The following is a 21686-nucleotide window of genomic DNA, read 5'->3' as shown; positions in this document are numbered from 1 at the left end:
TAGTATTGTATATATATATATATATATATATATATATATATATATATATATATATATATATATATATATATATATATATCTCTGTGTGTGTGTGTGTGTGTGTGTGTGTGTGTGTGTGTGTGTTAATCGATTAATTTCCCAGGTTTAAAACGTATTTTATACTGAGACCTAGAAAAATGATATTTTAATGATTGTATCCGTCTATTTAAAGGTGCAATTAAGTGTCAAATTCTACCTGACTGCCACATGCATCTGCGTTAATGAACAATGTGTCCATGGTGAAGATATAACAAAATCTCATAGTTAGACGGCCATAACAGAAAGCAAAGGCAATTACATACATTCTAATATTCCGATAGGTGTACTACAAAGCCAACATGAGATCGTTTATTTGTGAATGCAATACAGCAACGACAATTTAAAATAATATCTCCATTAGTTCCAAAATGCCGGTAATGACAATTATTTTTTGTTACGCCATTGGATCAGTCATGAATTGCTCATGTTTTCCAAAAATCTATCTGCATCTCTTGGATATTTTCAATATAGGTATACAGCTGAGATCGTCAATTAAAAAAATGGATGCTCATTTGCTTCTTTCGAACTTCATGAAAAACTGTGCCTATACCGTGTAGTCAGTATTATGCTGTGTAGTTTAATGTTCTTTTCTTGCGTTCTGAATGCGACCACGAATATTCAAAGCGGACAATATTATAACAATATATGATATTATTATATGCTCATTTTTTCCCCCGTTAACTTTACATTGTCAGAATCGTTCAATATTCCCCGATACTGAACGCGCGCGACAATACACATATAGCATTCACGTGAATAAAGGAACTGCTTTCTATTGTGCAATACAGCGGTTACTATTGATTAGAGACAAATACCGCCACAATATTTAAATCGGTAAACCGCACTATTTATACGGTAATGTACAAACACTTTCCCCAGTATAGGCTGTATAGATAAGTTCTCTGAAAATGTACTTCAGTATTAGTCCTCGTGCAGAGATAAATAATGATTCGCAAGTCAAACTAAATCCTGCGTCAGATGCTGAAGTTGAAACCAGTGTATGTACTGTACAGATGACTTACACTAATTGTTTATGTTATGCACTTATGTCACTATATTTTAGTGGAATCGGCTGTTATTGAATATACACTCAGATTATCATGGATTATATATAAAAACTTTAAAGGGACAACAATACAAAACTTTATTAAAGTCGATTCCTCCACAATTACAAATAGACAAGTATCCACAATTAAGCACCAGTGCGTCATAATATTTGTTTAGGTGTATTTAAAAGAAGAAAAAAACCAGTAAACTTATTGATATTCTTAAAGCACACTCATACAATATAGCCGCGGCATGTACAAAGTCTGTTGTTTCTCTAACCTCGTTAATAATCTTTATATAATTATTTACTTTTTACAGATATATTAGCCTTATTGCACACGTTAAGTGTAAATCAACAACATCTTTGCTTTTTATTCGCAGTGTACGGATTTCGGTGGTGGAGATTACGTACAACTGTTGGATGGATCAGGACTCGACCCAGCCTACATGGAAACAGAAGCTGTGTTTTGTGGCCAGGAATCAAGCACAGGTAAGCCTTGCGCCAGTGAATATTATTATTGCAGCTTTCATGGGGCTTATTGTATTGCCTGACGCACCCCAATCCTCGATAAAAATAAAATAAAATAAAAAATAATAAAGACTGAGTTGCATATTGATAGACATAGGTCCTCTTAGCCATAACGATCAAAAAGGAAACACAATGAAACATGCTGCCACTATTCATTGTTGGGGTTTCTATAACTAAAGTTTCTGTGTTGAGAGGCAGGTTGATAAAAGAACCATCGGATAAGACACAATATAATTATAGTTTGGGGGGAATGTTAGCAAGCGTTACACACACACACACACACATAATTGTGTATTGGTATATTTACAACTGTGAAAATGCCTAAAATTGTGTATGCTGAACACATCTTAGCTTTCAAACGGCATATTCAGCTATGTAAAATTTGGATGCACTCGAATATTTTATTATCCATTTTTGTTTCAAACTACGCAACCATCCATAGTCTTCTCGTACTACATTATTAGCTCTGAAATCGTGACAAAATTGTTATTTGTTAAATTGTTATTGTTTTAAGTGTTGCTCAGCATTCTGCAGCATCCTTGCTGTACACAATGCCGCTAATCTATCATTGTGTTTCTTTTGCAGACAAAACATTTGATGTTGTACTGGGCTGCCAAAACTCGGTGGTCAGAATGGTCTCTAGTGGCAACTTCTACAACTCTCTGACTTTCATCTTCTGGCCGCTTTCCCAGCACGACAAGTTCGCTGCCGGCGCTACACGCCATTGTTAATTTCTTCAAACAGTTCTATATATGTAAGTAGCGCGTGCTCTGTTTGATATAGTATATCATTTTAGGGAAAGGTGGTCTCTGTGTTCGATAATGAATAGAATTTGGTTGTTTGTGATGTTAATGGTTTTTGTTTTTGTTCCAGATATCGAAATTAATATATTATGTTTATAAAACCTTTATCATGCTGAACATAGTTTTTTTTTTATAAAATATGTCAACTGGTGGTCGTTTAGTGGTTTAAACATCCGCCTCGGATGAGGAAAGTCGCGGGTTCGAATCCCGGTCGAGTCATACCGAAGACTTACAAAAATGATACTTGCAGCTGTCTCGCTTGGCGCTCTGCATTGGGAGGTTTGTGTTAGGACTGGTCGGCCTGGTGTCAGGATAATGTGACTGGGTGGGACATGCTGATACATGTCTGTGGCATGATGCCCCAGAACTAGACATCGCTGCCACACTGCAGACATCGTAGTGATATGACTGCTAATTTTTTAAGCTACGGTAAAAATCAAAATCACACACATACACAAGTACGTCAGTTCCAATAAATAATATCTTCTATGTTACGTAATTCACATTTTGTTCTTATGTACAGGTTTATACTTAAACTTACATCATAAGTGCAGTTCCTTAAAAGTAAAAGAAGGGTTCAACTTTAAAAGCATTAGAAGTGATGTGCTGTCGTCTTTCATAAAGCAGCAACAAAATTGTAATTTTTAGTAATTTAAACATGCAACTGAGAGTATGTATGTATATATGTATGTATGTATGTGTGTATGCATGCACGCATGCGTGTGTATGTATGTATGTATGTATGTATGTGTGTGTATATGTGTGTATGTGTGTATGCATGTATGTATGTATGTATCCATGTATGTATGTGTGTATGTATGTATGTATGTGTGTATGCATGTATGTATGTGTATGTATGCTTGCATGTATGTATATATGTATGTATGTATGTATATATGTATGTATGTATCCATGTATGTATATATGTATGTATGTATGTATGTATGTATGTATGTATGTATGTATGTATGTATGCATGTATTTATGTATGTGTGTATGTATGTGTATGTATGCTTGCATGTATGTATGTATGTATCCATGTATGTATGTATATATGTATGTATGTATGTATGTGTATGTATGCTTGCATGTATGTATGTGCTTTTGAGTCTCACTGACTAAATATTGATGGGAACTTAATATAATTTTCAATTTATTGTATCCATTTCAATTGGAAATTAGCTTATGGTCTTTTTTCTTTTTTTCAGGACATATTTCAACGTTTGCATTGGTTTACCAGCTGCTTCGCCTTTCTTTGTCATTTATGATCGGGAGTAGACCGCGATTGATTGATATGCTCATTTGTATATATTGCAGATCTGTATTGCTACCGACCAAAATACGTCTCAAAATTAATTATTTTCCCTAATGACTTATATATATATATATATATATATATATATATATATATATATATATATATATATATATATATATATATATATTGGAGATTAAATAATGAGACCTTACTTCTATAGACAATAGGAAAATAAAAAGAGTCATATCACATAAGGTATTATTGCCTTACAATATATAATATAATATTTAAACTTTATCCTAGCAAATGCAATCGTGAGCCTATCTGACCATTCCAGAGAGAAGGATTGAACAATAGTATTCAAAATAGACACTGGACAGGACAGTATGGAAGATGATTTTATACGTAACTTTAGAGGTGGATCAAGCGTTGGCAAGTTTGAACTTCCTTAATTTTACTAGGTTATCTGGTCAATTAAAATGACGTATTTTTGTATTTAGCTTAAATTTTGTGATAGTGGTAGAATACAAAAGAGAAACACAACGTTACATGCCATATTGTACAAGTTATCGACGTCTAAAATGCACTCAGCAAGCGATAAAATGCCATCTTCGTCAAGAGATTACATTATCAGGTGTAATAAAATGTTTGAAAAGCTGTTCATAGTCTTCTCAGGATGTCTTCTTTGGTTATAATCACTTAGGAGCCACTCAAGTCTTCGCCATTCTCTACCTTGCTTGTCGATATTTGACTAATGGAAGTCTTTCCGGAACTATGAACTAAAATTCTTCAATACAATTCTACTAGAACTCAGAGATTTTGTTTCCATTTTTGACTTTAATGAAAAAAAGACAATGGTTTAAAAACTACTGGAAGCTAGCTAATATTTTCTGTTTCCTTTTCCAAGTTAATTTCATATTTCCATCTTTTAAAGTTATATGGCTTAAATGGTATTTAGAGATGGATTTGGCAGCTAATTAGTCTTCGATTTAGTGCTTGCCCAGAAAATGCAGCAAAAAACGGGATTGTAGAGCCGTTCTTTGAATATGACTCTTCAATTTCTTTTTCAATACAGCTTTCTTCACTTTCCATATGAAAGCGCTAGAATATCCCGGGGTTGCTTGGAGTGGAAAAGACTTCTATTATTAGCAAATCTCTTCGCCAGAAGTTTATGTATTCAGCAAATATATTCTTTGTTATTCTACATCTTGATGTCACATTGTCTAATGATAATACTTGTATACCAATGGACCTCATTTTCTGCCATGCGACTGAATATAAACGGTTACGTGATGAAACACTGGTCCGGAATGCTTAACACATAGGTAAATTCGCGGGACTATTTTTGGTGCCAAAGCCCGTCTCCAGTCTCCGCTTGGTCCAAATTTGTCGATATCAACTCCTTGCACCAACACCACTCAAATTCTTACTTCTCCCACTCCACTCCCTCCACCCCACATTGTGATTTGAGACACAAAATGTGCAACCTCCGATAAAAATCTCCAGTCACAAGTTAAAACGCTATAACCGTACGGCCATTTCTACATTAAAACACTCAACGCTGTTGCGAAACAAAAGAATATTTTAGGCTTAACAAGCAGCTGTGTCGTCCTAAATTACTGCCGCCTTGCTTGAATATGAATTCATTGAATCAATCGGCGGTTGTTAGACAATGTCAAGGTCATATGGCATAAGAACAACAGGTGCTTGCTAATATTACATTTTCGTTTCTTTTTTTCTGTTGTTGTTGTCCAAAGTATATTTGTTCAATAAAAAAATCACTCTCCCTCATCAAGACTTCGCTATAAGATTGACTGTGCAAGCGGAGATCACGGTTGGTATTATCGCACCACGTGCAGACGATCGTGAAATAAACCTATTCGTTGCCTATACCTAGTGGGATTTTTTCTTAATGGAGTCCGCTCATTGGACGACATAAAGGAGAATAATTTGAATTGTAAAGATTAACTGACCATGGCTGGCTATTTATCAAAGTGCAAGTTTGACCTAATCACTCACAAAGTTATCAGACTTAATTTACTTTGTGAATGATTAGGAAAAACTTATACTGCGATAAGCCTATAACCATGATCAATTAATCCAATATTTCAAAAACCTAATATTCGAAGAAGTTTCTTAAGAACGGCTGGATATGAAGACAAAACAATATTGAGAGCTCATTGTTTTTCTTTATTGTAATACATAAGTAAAATAAACAATTTGATGTTTGTACCCACGCAATTAAAATATACAAAATAGCGAAAGTTGTGAGAAAATCAATAATTGTTACATAATTAGGTAAGATTATGTAATACATGACCTACCCAGACTCTAAACAAGAGGAAAATTTAATTTGGGTCAAGGAAGGAACACAGCATTGGTATTTGAATATATTTGTGAAATCAATAGAACCTTTTCAGCAGGGCCGGCGCCAGACTATCTGGCGCCCTAGGCAAGGTTAAATTCTGGCGCCCCCCCCCCCCCCCCCCCCCCCCCCCGTGGCAAACTGAAGGTTTCGTATACGCGTAGTTCCACAGAAAAACTCGTGGCCTATAAAAACACGCGAACGTAATTACGTCCTGAAAGCTTCGTATACGCGCGATTTTCACTCACTAATTTTGCTTGTTCCGGTCAGCCTGGTGTTTCGGTCAGACTGAATCTACCCGATTATTTGCCCCTTTATGAAATAAACCAGGATAAATAACGACCCTCAATAAAACTGAAATTTATTTATTTTTCGAAACTGTTGTTGATATGGAGAAATGCGCCCCCTGAAATTAGCGCCCTAGGCGGCTGCCTAGTTTGCCTATTTGGTAGCGCCGGCCCTGCTTTTCAGACAAATCTAACTGATTACCACGAGACTCTGTCAAAGAACCATACTTTTTTAAACAAAATGTGAATATCTTCAGGAAGATACAGTCAGCAAGGTTGTGTGACAAGATATACACCGAACACATCTGTCTTTAATAATAAATATATAATTAGTAATATATGTTCATAGGCTGGTTACAAGAGTAATAACTTGTCAGAGATTTTATATCGTTCAAGCCGTAAGTATAACTGATGTTGGTAATAGGCAACAGTGTTTACCGCCTAAATCTGATATGATGTATTTGTCATCGTAGAGATTCTTTTTTCACATCCTCTGTAATTGGCAACTTATCATGTATCTCTCTATCTTACACACACACGCGCGCGCACGCCATTTGAGGGCAAACTAGAATTATTATATCTGAATCACAACCTTGTCATTTGAGAGCAAAGTGCAAAATAATTATATCTGTATAAAACACACAACCTTGTCATCTGAGTGCAAACTACAGTAATTATATCTGCATCACACAACCTTGTCATCTGAGAGCAAACTATAATAATTATATATGTATCACACACACAACCTCGTCATCTGAGGTCAAACTACAATAGTTATATCTGCAGCACACACGTGTCATCTGAGGGCAAACTATAATAATTATATATGTAGCACACACACAACCTTGTCATCTGAGGGTTAACTACAATAATTATATATGAATCACACACACGTGTCATCTGAGGGAAAACTACAGTAATTATATCTGTATCACACACACACACACACACACACAACCTTGTCATATGAGAGCAAACTACAATAATTATATCTGTATCACACAAACGTGTCATCTGAGGGCAAACTACAATAATTATATCTGTATCACACACACAACCTTGTCATCTGAGGGCAAACTACAATAATTATATCTGTATCACACACACAACCTTATCTTCTGACGGCAAACTACAATAAGTATATATGTATCACACACGCGTGTCATCTGAGAGAAAACTACAGTAATTATATATGTATCACACACACGTGTCATCTGAGGGAAAACTACAGTAATTACATCTGTATCATAACATAATCTTGTCATCTGAGGGCAAATTGCAATAATTATATGTGTCACACACACGTGTCATCTGAGGGCAAAATATAATAATTATATCTGCTTATTTAACGTTTTTCTAGAAGAAAAAAAGTTTAGCACGTGAATTCGTTTGCAGAAATGCATCTAAAAATTTAAACAAAATTGTTGCCAAAAAAAATAAATAGAATTTGTAAGGTTATAAGTGGCTTAAGCTATGACTGCAATGCATAGGATGATCATAACAGTCAAAACTGCAGACCGGAATATGAGCTTTTGTACGTTACCTGACTCGGGTAGTATGAACAACTTTAAATAATATATTTAACTGGGAAATATAGACAATTATTGGCAAATAATATTTTCATTCTATTTTTCATTCCTATAACTTCACATGTACAAAATATTTTATATTGTCTCAAGGGACAGAACAGGATTTCATTATCATGTCATGCGATGATTAATTGTTTGTCAACAGGATATATACTTAAAGCGAGATAACGGAGCATGGTGTACGTTAAAGCAACAAATCCAAACTGTATTACCTCATAGATACGGACTCCTTTCTGATACGGACATTTGTTGCCATATATATATATATATATATATATATATATATATATATATATATATATATATATATATATATATATATATATGCAATAAACTGACAACAAATAGTGTGAAACTGGTATCTAACTAGCCTGAGCGCTTTCGAATCTTTAATGAGTCTTTTTCAATGGCAAATACAAATCATACACAAGACAATCAAATAAAACAGAAAAACCGTTACGTTTGCAAACCTTTACATGGCTGTTTTTACAGGAAATAAACCTTTAACTTCTTTATGTCTCAGCTAGTTTGTTTCAACTTGTTGATGATACTGTAAAATAGTTGCATTGACCCTTTTTCATAACGACCACAGCGGAATCATTATAGTCAGGCTTAATTATGATGTCTGGTCTACTTTTGAAAGAATGGAGGGCATTTGTTTCTTCTTTTATCAAATTAGAGTATCTGTTAGTATGGTTGATGTGTCTGAAAGTGTCGTTTTCAACTGAGTTCATAAAGGCTTCTAGATTTGGAATTGAACTTTTTGGTGGGTCCAATAACCTTCCTTTCTAAATATTTGTTGGTCGCAGCTTATAATTTCCTCTGACTTTGTATTGGCTTCAAGGCAAAATGAGCTTTGAGTCTTAATCGGCGGCTAAACTCTTCTGTGTCCTTTTTCAACATCCCTCTGTCATATGTCTTAGGACTGGGACAGAAACTCAAACCCTTCGATAAAAGTTGGCAAAAGTTCTTCTAAAAACAAACGTAAGAGGAAAAATCGCCGTACAAGGAAGAATAGTAAAAACTAATTCAACTGTTAATAACTCAATGGTCAATATCTCAAATATTGAACTTACGGAGGCAGAAATAAAACTTTTATCGAAGGGATATAACTTGCGCTTACATAAATTTACATAAAATAACAGATGTCATTATGGCTCATCGATTTCTAGGTCAATACAAATATGTTCCAGTATCAGCAACAAGCTGAAATAAACTAGTCGACACATAATATAGTTAAAGGTTTATTTCGTTTTAAAACAGCCGTGTCAAGTTTTGCAAACACAACCGTTTTTATTTTTTTATTTGTTTCTTTTGTCTTTGTTTTGTATTTGCCTTTGTTAAAGACTCATTAAAGACTCGAAAGCGCTCAGGCAAATTAGATGCTAATTTCGCACTGTTCGTTGTTAGTTTATTGCATTTATTTTAATGGTGGTTGCTGAAGAGTGTGCTAAAAAGCAAAGGTTGATGACAGTAATCTTACCAAAGGGGGGGGGGGGCGGTTGCTTTTGAGTGTACTAAAAATGAAGGTTCCTGACAGTAATCACAATGCATCTTCAATTTAGATGCACGTTTCTGATATATAATACAAAGAAAATTGTATTTTCCATTGCAAATACCGATATCTTTAATCATGGTCTGTGAGATCCTAACCATGTTAGAGAACAAAGGATCTTGCAAAACATTTTGATATTTTAGTGTCTGTGTAAGAATTCGTTCACGTAATAAAATTTTTATTGAATTTTTCGGCACATTATTAAATAATATTGTTTTTTTATTATTATTCATATTATTCGGTTTTACCTCAGCTCCACCGTGGTAATGGAGATACCTTCCTCAACAAAAGTCCCTAAATTTATTTGTTAGTATAACAATATGAAATCAGCTGCCAAAGCATTCAACATCTGCTCTAGTTTCATGATCCTTTCTCATATTGCTAAATAAAATCAGTATACTGTCGTAAAATCTGTGGTGTGGCTCGCAGCGTGTGGCCCATTACCAATGTTGACAAGTCGGTTCTTAAAGAACCGACATTAAAAAAACACAAAAATATGCAAATAAAAATTGTAGAAATTATAAATGAAATGGCTTCCATCTACTGAAGACAGACAAAACTTGGCGATTTCCGGTGGTCAGAGAATTAGTATACGAGTTTTCCGCATCAGTCAACTGAATCCGTTACCACATATTTTCTAACTATGTACACCACTAAAGGGTGGGATGAATATGAATGCATTTCTCTATCAAAGAATTTCATTACACATGTTTTATAACTATACAATTTCCCACTGTATGAGGCATGAATCCCTTCCTCCGACGCTCAGCAGGTATCTTCCACACAATGTGAAGCAAAGGTTGTGAACAATGTCGTGACTTTTATATCCGTGACTAAAGGCCTGAAAGGAAATGTGTATTGGCGGCTGCAGAAGACTTATATATATATATATATATATATATATATATATATATATATATATATATATATATATATATATATATATATATAAGCACACATCACCAAGAAATTACTCAGTCGGTGTTATATGCACTCGTGTGTAGCAGACACACTCGCATGACAACACAGTAGCTAATTATCATGTATATACACAGTCATTCCGGAATCCTATGAAAGAAATCAAGGCATATATGATTAATTATAGAGAATTATAAATATGCACCAGACAGAACGTAAAAGTGCTTTTGCTGGATTCTATAAATATACACCTGACAGAACGGAAAGTGCTATCCCTGGATTCTGTAGAAGAATGTTTGATACTAGTAGGCAGAATTAACATTTTAATACAAATAATACTATCATACAGGTTAGAGAATTTTTAATTTGTACTCTACGGAGATTCGAACCCAGGTCCGCGGGTAAACGGCACCTATTTCCTTGCCTGCACAGACGAGCCCAGGTGATGTGTGCTTTGTCGTGAGGGAATATGGGTTCGTGTGTACAGGCAAGGCATATATATATATATATATATATATATATATATATATATATATATATATATATATATATATATATATATATATATATATATATATATATATATATAACTACGACACAAATATACTGGTCCTATTACAAAATAAAGACAATCTCTCCAATGCTGTTGTATATTCGACAAAATACTTCATTTCTTATTTATGTTCAGTAAATCATCTCATTCTACAAAGCTTTGCCGTGGACGACTTTTCGAATTCGTTTAAACATAGGCTGTGAGGAAAAATCGTTCTATGACAAGTCGCTCTTAGGTTTGTCCAACTTCAGCTTGCTAAACTGTATTAAGTTAGCTTTCGATTGAAATATTTCGTATCTTATAGGTATTTTTGAATTACTATTGATATATTTTAAAAGTCTCTTTACGGAGAAAGTATTCTGAAATTGTAGGAATGCAGTTTGCTGAAATTTCAATATAGTTGCAAAATGGAATTGTCAATTACAATCGACCATCCGTTCTTTCTAGCGCCTGAATATGGCTTCTCGCGTGTGTTTACCAATTACGTTTCCTTATGACATGGAAGTTTCACTGTTGCAAATGATGACCGCATTGACAAATCCAATTAAGTCGTTTCATCGCAGCTGAAATTTTAAGGAAGTCCAACAAAAGAATGACAATATAAACTACCATCAAAATCGTAAATCTGAAATGTCCTTCCAGACAAGGAAACATATACCGTAAGATGAAATCCCTGATGCAGACTCTTTGTAATTATTTTCTTCGTATAAACTTGCCTCGCATTTTGGACACAATAAGGAGATTATTGTCCTAATTAACGGTTTATACACAGGTCGTCTATATGTATATGCGCACGAAATGACATTTGCTCCACATTTATTTAAATGTTGCCTTTTTTCTATCTACCGCCGAATGCTACATGGAAGAGAAGAACAACGTTGTAGTAAAGATCTGTGCATAACAAATGTTTGGACATATCGGGTTTGGAAAAGGCTGTTTTGCATGATATGGCTGTTACATAATTCGCTATCTAATTAATGTACATGTTGCATGGGCATTCGGGTCACTTGCAATGGATCCAAAGTTTATTAATCATGAAACGTTTAAACAAGGTATTTGACCAGTGGGCAGTGGTACATAAGGACCATGGTTTGAACTTTTAACAGGGAACCATGACTAATGTATTTCCATAGATTATATTCGCCTCAGCATAGTCTATTAGCATCTTATATGTTCAGTCAAGGGGATTTGGCACAGTGTAGCTGAAAGGGAGAATAATATAGGTATCAGCCCCCAGCTTAGTACTCACACAGTGTTTAATTATGTTTGTAGGATTATTAAGGGAAAGTGGCTTGACGTTTCTTCTGAACCAGGATATTTTATTTTACCTCAAAGTACTTCTAATTTGTCCGTCAAAATCACCGTAAAATATATTTTTTCAAGACACTAGTGAAAAGAAAGTTTTTGGCAAATAAATCTCATGCCCATCCCAACCCCATTTTTAAAAAAAATTGTTGGTCCCTAACTTACCGCAGGATTGATACAAGGATATCTGAATAGATTGATGTTCCCCTTGTTGTCTCCTACAGCAAGAAGGGAATCAGACAATCGAAGGTCAAGGGCAGTGACATCCACATCATGCAGCTGTTTTCCGCATAATGCCCCAGCAAATGAAGCGTCTACTTTGCATCGATTGGTTGTCCACTCTATTTTACCGCTCAATGTATTTACGTCCACTGCAGACACATTTGAAGATGTCCCTATTATTAACAAAAGATTTATATTTTTTAACTTTCCAGCAAATTAAACTTATTGTATTGATTGGTCGAACTCTGTATTTTTCTGCTCGATTTATTTCTGTCTGTTGCAGACTCATTGCAAGATGTCCTTATGCTTAATTATTGATTTACAGTTCAACTTCATAATTAGGGGCCCCGAGTGCCCGAGTGGTCTATAGCTCTTACAGATACGGATCACTGCCATCTCACCTCTGACTGCGTGGGTTCAAGTCTCGGGCTGGACCAATGTGGGTACGTGGGAAAGCTTGCCAGTAAGTTTTCGTGGGTCGGTGGTTCTTTCTCGGGATTTCCTGGGTTCTTCTTCCACCATTTATGCTGGTCGCCATGTATAGCCTATCCTGTGCTGAAGGATGACGTTAAAACCTACAACGGCAACAACTTCATAATTCTTGAAATAGCATGTACATGATGCTTCTATCAAATTGTATCGTTCACTTATGAGCACGTAGGTTTGTCAGTGACGTCTGTTGCGCAATATTAATATAATTCATGTGAAAAACGGCCTTGTTAGGGACGAAACAAAAGAAAATATTCGAAGCAATAATTACTTACTTTTTCTACTGGCTTAAATGCATAGCTCAGTTTTCGCCATACAGTGTAGATCGGAACTATAGGCAGTGGTGCGAGGATAAATTGATAGAATCAAAGACTGGTCTAAAATCTGGTGTTTTATATATATATTTTACTATGGATATCTGGAGACGAACATTTTAACGAAACGTCACATATAAGAGCATCAGTTTTTAGTTAATAAAAAACTTCCGTCCTTCATGACAACTCCAAGACCAGCGGCAGACGACAAAAATGTTCTTTTCGTTTACCTGTCTTAAATCCTTTATGTTAAAAATGCATTGTCCGTGAAGAAAGTCTTGGAGAAATATGCAAACTAATTAGAAAGGATGATTGCAAGGTCATGATGGACCAGTCAGTGATCAGTAAGTTTCAGAACTTAATATACTGATCGAAGGCAATTACAGGTTTACTCCTGACATAACGGTTTGGTAGACAAGTGTTCAGATTCCAACGGTGTGTGTGTGATTTGGATTTTTAATGTAGCTTTAACAATTGTTCAGTCATATCGCTACGATATCTGCAGTGTGGTAGTTTAAAGTGATGTATAGCACTGTGGCATCATGTCGCAGATATATAGCATCATGTCCCACCCAGTCACATTATCCTGACACCAGGCCGACCACACCTAACACTAACCTCTCAAAGCTGAGGGCCTAACGATGCAGCTGTAAGTACCATTTTTAGAAGTCTTTGGTATGACTCGGCCGAAGATCGAACCCACGACATCCCGTATCCGGGGCGGACGCTATAACCAATAGGCCAACGAAACGGTCAGTTTCCACAAGGATGTATTTGCCTCTTGTTTTAGCTCTGTATCTATTAGATACGTGAGATAAAATGAGTTTTATGATCAAACATATCCGCCTCTGTTTAGTAGATGCCTTGTATTGACCAAACGATTGGTTCTTTAGAGCCCAGACGCGTTTTCGTTCTTTAAACAGTCATGAAAGTAGTGATCTCTCTCAATCCCAAATCGACAAAAGACATATCTGCAGCATTTTCATGGAAAAATAAATATATTGCCCCAGTTATCTTAACCATAATTACAGCAAAACAGGATCTAAATATGAGTGGCCATTTCGAAAGAAATTTATGAAACGAGTGGATTTATCTTTGTTCGAGCATTGGCGAGCAAAATATAGTTATTCGACGAGTTTCGTAATTTTCATATGGAAGATTATTTTTATGACATGACGAGTTTCATAAATTTCGTATAGAATGAGCACAACTGTAAGATTAATTTTATGACATGAGTTTCGTAAATTTCATTTGAAATCAGTCTAAATGTAAGATTCCTTTTGTGACACGACGAGTTTCGTAAAATTTTATCTATTGAGCAAAACTGTAAGATTCGTTTACGACATGCCGAAACGACTAATTTTATTGAAAGTAACAGCATTACAGAATAGTATAATACTTTTGGAACGAAACTGGATATTCTATCAGTACGCCTTATCTTTCCACTATTTACATGATATTTTTTTATATTACGTCATTAGGTGCTAAAATTCGTATTACATATTATATATGCACGTTAACCTTCTTAGTAACAGTCTTGCGATAATATAACATTTATTAATTGGTACATTTATTAAAAAATATTATTTTGAACCTAACTTACTGCCTTAATTGCTGATACCGGCTTTCAGCAAGAAGGCACAAATATGTACCAAGCAAAGGGAGTTAGCACATGGATATCTTTTTAACTTTTCAACATTGTAAATGGTGATTGATATAAAAGGCAAATAACACCCCCACAAATTAATCACAATTCCTCAACGTACGACGTTTTGTATAAATCCTTGCGTTTTGTGAAGAAAAGAAAACTATTTACAGTACTGTAGCTCCAACGCAGTTGAAGTACTTCGCAGCAGATACGTGTCATCAACCTTCTCCGATGACCAATCTAGGCCATTGATTGCACCTCCATGACCCTTAGAAATAAAAAGATAGTAAATAATCTCAGAAGGGTTGAACTTAATACAGAAACGTGATGCCCGACTGATGAAATAATTCAGTACCCGGCAACCAGTCTATTTAGTAACCGTTTCAAGACAGACTTATATCAATAATATGAAAACAAACACTTTGTGATATAGAGGAAAACACCCACCCCACACACAATTCAATAGTTTTACTATAAATAATGTTTAAACTTTTTCATTAAATCAGGAGCAGAGGATTAAAGCTTAAGTTAATCTTGTTGATAAAGTATTAAACCTTAATTGTTAACTGCATACGACCATTTGTGATTTGTGCTTACAATCTGAGTAACAAAAATAAGTGCAATCCTTCTAAACATAGTAGTAAGACAACAATATGCACCTCCTGTTTCAGTAAATACATTTTATGAAGTCGATTCTCTTCAATATTTACTTTTTTCTTGCAACAAAGAATGACATTAATTTTTCGACAGCTTGCGACTCAATCTCATTTAATCCGTATTTGGAAATAAAATTGCTTCACTTGTCTATATTTTCCATTTTTATACAATCTAGACAAATATGCAGCAGGGTCGGAAGCTGGTAGGATATGACTTTCCTCTCTGGCAAAGCATCGGAAAAATTATTTACATTGCTGGGTAAAAGATGAAACTATTTAACTAATGCCGTATATAATCGTGTACAAGCTAGACCCATGTAAATCATTTTCGAGCAGGATCCATATAATCGCACACAAGCAGGAGCGACGTAAATCGTGTACAATTAGGATCCATGTATTCGTGTACAAGCAATATTCCCATAAAATCGTGTACAAGCAGGATCCTTGTAAATAGTGTACAAGCAGGATCCATGCATTCGCCTACAAGCAGGATCGATGTAATCGTGTTCAAGCTTGATTCATGTATTCGCGTACAAACCGGATCCATGTAAATCGCATACAAGCAGGATCGACGTAAATCGCGTTCAAGCAGGATCCATGTATTTGAATGTTTGTTATGATCCATATAATCGTGTACAAGCTGGATCCATATTATCCCGTATAAGCTTATTCCATATTATCGTGTTCAAGTTAGGATACATGTAATCATGTACACGTTAGTATCCATACAATCGCGTACGAGAAGGGTAAAAACAATTACATGCAAGTTAGGATCCATATATTCACGAACAAGTTAGGATCCATATAACTGCAAACAAGTAAGGATCCATATATTCACGAATAAATTAGGATCCATATAATCACGTACAAATTAGACCCCAGATAATTGTGAACAAGTTAGAATCCATGTAATCGCGTGCAAGTAGGATTCATATAATAGTGTACAAGAAAGATACAGTTGCAAACATCATAGATCTAGAAAACTGACTGGGGTACTAAATTATCGATATCATATCATGTGCTATATATTTAATTCGTATTGTATAATTTACCTTTGTCCATAATGAGGGTAGGAGTTGGGCCTACCCGACAAATGTCTTTTTTGTGAACAACACATTACAAAGCTTTTGTCCATGAATTTTTTATTATCTTTTAAGATCATTATTACTTGAAGCTGAACATGTTTACTTGTGTGTGATGTGTGGTTTGGACTTTTAACGTAGCGTTAAAAAATTTCAGTCATACTGCTACATTGTCTGCAGCGAGACAGTTTATAGTAATGTCGCACCTGGGCATCATCACGCAGACATGTATCATCATGTCTCACCCAGTCACATTATCCTGACACCAGGCCGACCAGATATATTACTAACCTTTTATTGCTGTCTTTGGTATGACTAAGCCGAAGCTCGAACCCGCGATCTCTCGCATTCGAGGCGGACGCTCAAACCACTGGGCCACCGGAATGTTCCAACATGTTTACTTGGATCTGAGTTCAGGTCGGTTGTATTCCCTTTGGAAAACATGGTGTAACTACTGTTCGCAATGTTCTTTTCCTAACGTTTTAGTAATGGAACTGGTTTGTGGACAACATAGAATGTTGTACACATGACATTTTTACCTTCATCCTCGTCGTATGATTGCGACATAGTTTTTTTGGCAAGGGAGAAGCAAACATGCATTATTTATTCCTATCATAACATCTTATTAGTGGAATCAGATTTTTAATTGTTTTCAGTTTCAATTTAAAATATTCACTGGAACTGCAAATGTGCTGAGTAATACTTTCGGACTAAATCACTATTTTGGGATTAGTGTGAATTCTGTTAGAGACATATGGGATTATATTATCGTGATACATCAAGACTGTTAGCACACCAACACTATTCTTTATTGATGCATCATCACTTTCATGATTGGAATTCATTCGGAACACCACTGGAATTCATTCAGAATGCTCTACTTTTGGACTTGTAATAGAGTTTTAAGACACTTAGGGATTTAATTCACAATACTGAAGGTTCTTTTTATATTTTCACTTTATATTCTTGGGAAATATATTTATTTTCAAATTTTACAAAACCTGTTGATTTTCGATCTTTTCTATTACAACGTCATGTCCCACCCATTCACATTATCCTGACAACAGGCAGACCAGACGTAACACTAACTTGTTAATGCTGAGTGCCAAGCGAGGCAGCGCAAGTACCATTTTTATAAGTCTATGGTATTATGGCTCGATCTTGGTTTGGATTCGCGACCGTTTGCATTAATATATGATAAAAGCTTTGGACGTACACTCAAGTATACTATTTGCAAAACATTCTTTATACATACATACACACACACACACAAGCATATATATATATTAATAATAACTTGTTAATTATACATGTCTGCCCCTTTATCCATTCTTCATTTACATAACAAATATTAACAAATTAAATTTAAATGATTAACAGTTACTTAAATTAAGAGCAATCATCTCACAAAGAACTGTTTTTCTGATGATCTGTTCTTTCGATACCGATAAATGTTAATAGGTTTGTACAGGTCTCGATACTGAAGATCTTTTCATTGGATACCGATATATTTTTAATAGGTTTGTACAAGTCTCGATACTGAGGATCTATTCTATGCAAACCGATAAATGTTAATAGGTTTGTACAAGTCTCGATACTAAGGATCTTTTCTTTGGATACCGATATATGTTAATAGGTCTGTACAAGTCTCGATACTGAAGATCATTACTTTGGATACCGATATATGTTAATAGGTTTGTACAAGTCTCGATACTGAAGATATATTCTTTGGATACCGATATATGTTAATAGGTTTGTACAAGTCTCGAAAATTCTTCAATATTTATATTAAGGTCATTAAATTGCAGTTTCACCAACGACCTGCTTGCTTTAAAAGCTACACCGCTCCTGTGGCCTAGTGGTTTGAGCGTCCGCCTTGGATGCGGGATGTCGCGGGTTCGAACTCTTGCCGAGTCATACCAAAAACTTATAAATATGGTACTAACAGCTGCCTCGCTAAGCGTTCGGCATTAAGAGGTTAGTGTTAGTGCTGGTCGGTCAAGTGTCAGAATAATGTAACTGGGCGGGACATTGTGCTACCAACGAAAGGAAAAGACACAAAAAAAGAAACTCATGAAAACAATAAAGGATTTCGTTCAATATTAGAAGGATAAATAATTATAAAACACCGAGGAAGTGTTGTACCGTCACCACTGTCGAACCTAAAAGCCCTCAAGTGAAATCGTTGAAGATTAAAATGGGTGAAAGTCTCAGACGCATTCATCTTTCCGGTTCAGATGACGCGCAGAATAAGTGATTAATACATTATCGACTGGCATCAAGAACATCCATATTCGATTGACCGCTCAGAAAATTAATTATTCTCATGGCTGTATTGGTAGTATGGGAAATAAAAGCCCTTGACGACTTACGTGCAATTTAGAATGAAGCTCCCAGGCCATAGTTTTGTCTATTTTTGTCCTCAGCGTGTAGATGTACACGGCTCCATCGTGGCCACCAACGGCAATCATATTACCGTCTATCAGAAAGTACAAAACAACAATATAAACAACAATTATGATTTGTATTATGCTATAATTCATTTTTTCTAAGAATAATAAAGGATATGATCTAGCCTATTAGTATCATGATCATCATCATCGTCATCATTATTATTATTACTATTATTATTATTATTATTATTATTACTATTATTATTATCATTATTCTTATTATTATTATTATTATTATTATTATTATTATTATTATTATTATTTACTTTCTTATTTATTATTTACCTTCTTTCTTATGTAATCATTGTTTTATGAGAACCCGAGAATTGTGAAAACCTGTGGTCCATATAAATTGATCTTTATCATTAAAGACAAAATACAATTTAAAATGAATCTGAAAACGAGTCATGCAGTCTTTATACCAATATCTGGTACCACGAGGATCAAAATTAAAAAATTTCGAACCAAAATTGTAAATAAAAATGAGCAATTAAAGACAACGAAATAAATTGAGATCAGTGATCTCGTGCCATACAGAAATAACGTTTTATCGTCCGCATATAATGAGAAGTAAGCAATATTGGAAACAAGATGCAGTTAAAATGGGTTTATGTAAAGCAAATGTGGCAAGAGAATGCCGACTGCTATGTTTTTAGACAGACGTAACATAATATAAAAGATCCTCTAAAATAGCCCTGACGGAATATACATGATCCATAAAACAGTACCGGCCTTAGCAAACGCGGGGCCCAATTTTAATCATTTTGGCAGGGCCCCCCTGGATTAACACGCGGGGCCTTCTGTGAGCACGGAATTTGGAAATAAACTTTTAAAAACGTTTTATATGATATTGAACTTAAAATTTTCTTCTATCGCTCTAAAATTGCATTCTTTCTATAGATATATTTTTTGTAAAATTACTAACGTGCGGGGACGCTGTGAGAGCGGGAGCCGATTGGGATAAATGGGTCCAATCGGCCAAAGGCCGGCCCTGCCACTCAAATAGCCCTGGTTAAACACAAGGATCTGCTATAATAGCCCTTACAGAACATACACCATACATGATCCGTTAAACTATCCTTGACATAATACAGATTATCTTCTCGAATAATTTAATGTCCTTAATCGTATATTTTTGGTTAGAAAATACTCTTGAAATTGTATTAGCGTCAGAAAAATTACAGATGATGTTCATCCGATCAAATCACCGTTAAGTCCACGTCCGGCTTGAAATATTAGACGCACGTGCTTTGTTCAATACATGACATAATTGTTTCACACAACACTTCTACCCAAAATAGCACAGAAAGAGATGAATTGATTGAAATAACAAATTATTCATGGAACGATTTTCGAGATAAATTGGCTTCGTATTTAATTTTTCCGTTGGAAAAAAAAATAATAATGCGACTGACTCGAAGACATGTTCGCTTGAAGCTTTCGTTTAGAACGGAAGACCATAATGTAATGAATTAATTAAAGATTTAGGATTGCGATAATAAACAAAACACACACACACACACACACACACACACACACACACACACACACGTTCACCTGCACAGCAATGTATTACCAATGTTTATAAACAATTCATTCAGTTGGTATATAATAAAAACAATACCGCTTTTCATCTCTTTTATAAACGGCTGTTGTATTGTCATTTCTACTTTTAAAAGTCTCTAGATTTCATTATGAGTGCCATCTCGTTTCTAAGTATACAGTGTCAATGTTTAACACAAATGTCATGATGACGAAACATTTTTCTATGGAGTCTGCAACGTAAATATGCAATACATTAAATTAATATATGTGGGAAAATCGTTGCTCTCACCTGGGGAAAATTTTACAACATCTAGTCTATCCTTGCTGAGCTTCTGGTCCACCTTTTCGTCCCAAAAGTCATTTCTCCATTCTAATATATGCAAGCTGGTGGTAATTAGAATGCGGTAAATTTAAGCAACACATAGAAGTTACGACTAAAATGGAACGTTTTCATGACAAAGAACAAAGAAAACCGAGATCTAAAATTTAAATTTCCCCGTAACATTTCGTTCAAATCGGATCACTTTTATTTTAAATAATTTGAAAATTAAAGAGACAATGAAATTTTTTTTTTACTCGCCACTTTGATATCATACTTTTATTGAAAGCATATTACATTATATATTCGCTTTTAAGTCGGGTTCAATTGCAAAATGAAGTCGCTTTTAAGTCGAGTACAACTGCAAACTGAACAGTCCCAGATCTGACGCTACATGATGTGCAGTTTGTTAGGAGTAATCAATAGAACAAAACAATAAAAACTCTAATCTGCATGCGCATTATGTTTCAGCAGATGAGGACATTTGCTGTTTGATTCGACTTATAAGCGAGCACATGGGTACATTTTGGGTGCCGTGAATAATGCAGTCAAAACTATAAACAGTGTGTGCCTTCTGGTGCAATAATGGTATTATCTAATAACTGCACTTTAATTTTGGAAAAAATATTTTAGTTTGCTCAGGTACAAGAATGCAGGACAGTACACATTGT

General features: G+C 35.0%; 2 protein-coding genes across 2 annotated transcripts in view; one reads left to right on the top strand and one right to left on the bottom strand.

Annotated features, from left to right (window-relative positions):
• Window positions 1–4376, top strand: part of LOC149793782 (corticotropin-releasing hormone-binding protein-like) — a 36764-nt gene extending 32388 nt beyond the window's left edge. Inside the window, exons 6-8 of the mRNA XM_089966459.1 lie at window positions 1507–1615; window positions 2240–2408; window positions 3666–4376. Of these exons, the coding sequence (XP_089822585.1) occupies window positions 1507–1615; window positions 2240–2385 (255 nt within the window). The 3' untranslated portion in view covers window positions 2386–2408; window positions 3666–4376. The remainder of the gene's footprint in view (window positions 1–1506; window positions 1616–2239; window positions 2409–3665) is intronic.
• A 4973-nt stretch (window positions 4377–9349) lies between these two features.
• Window positions 9350–21686, bottom strand: part of LOC149793780 (echinoderm microtubule-associated protein-like 2) — a 71187-nt gene continuing 58850 nt past the window's right edge. The window contains exons 22-26 of the mRNA XM_089969049.1: window positions 20986–21080; window positions 19071–19177; window positions 15129–15228; window positions 12453–12682; window positions 9350–10352 (exon numbers count right to left, since the gene is read on the bottom strand). Of these exons, the coding sequence (XP_089825175.1) occupies window positions 10230–10352; window positions 12453–12682; window positions 15129–15228; window positions 19071–19177; window positions 20986–21080 (655 nt within the window). The 3' untranslated portion in view covers window positions 9350–10229. The remainder of the gene's footprint in view (window positions 10353–12452; window positions 12683–15128; window positions 15229–19070; window positions 19178–20985; window positions 21081–21686) is intronic.

Source organism: Sinohyriopsis cumingii, chromosome 8 (assembly GCF_028554795.1).
Source record: "Sinohyriopsis cumingii isolate HCF-2022 chromosome 8, ASM2855479v2, whole genome shotgun sequence".
Taxonomy (NCBI): Eukaryota; Metazoa; Mollusca; class Bivalvia; order Unionida; family Unionidae; genus Sinohyriopsis; species Sinohyriopsis cumingii.
This window is presented reverse-complemented; position numbering and strand designations above follow the sequence as displayed.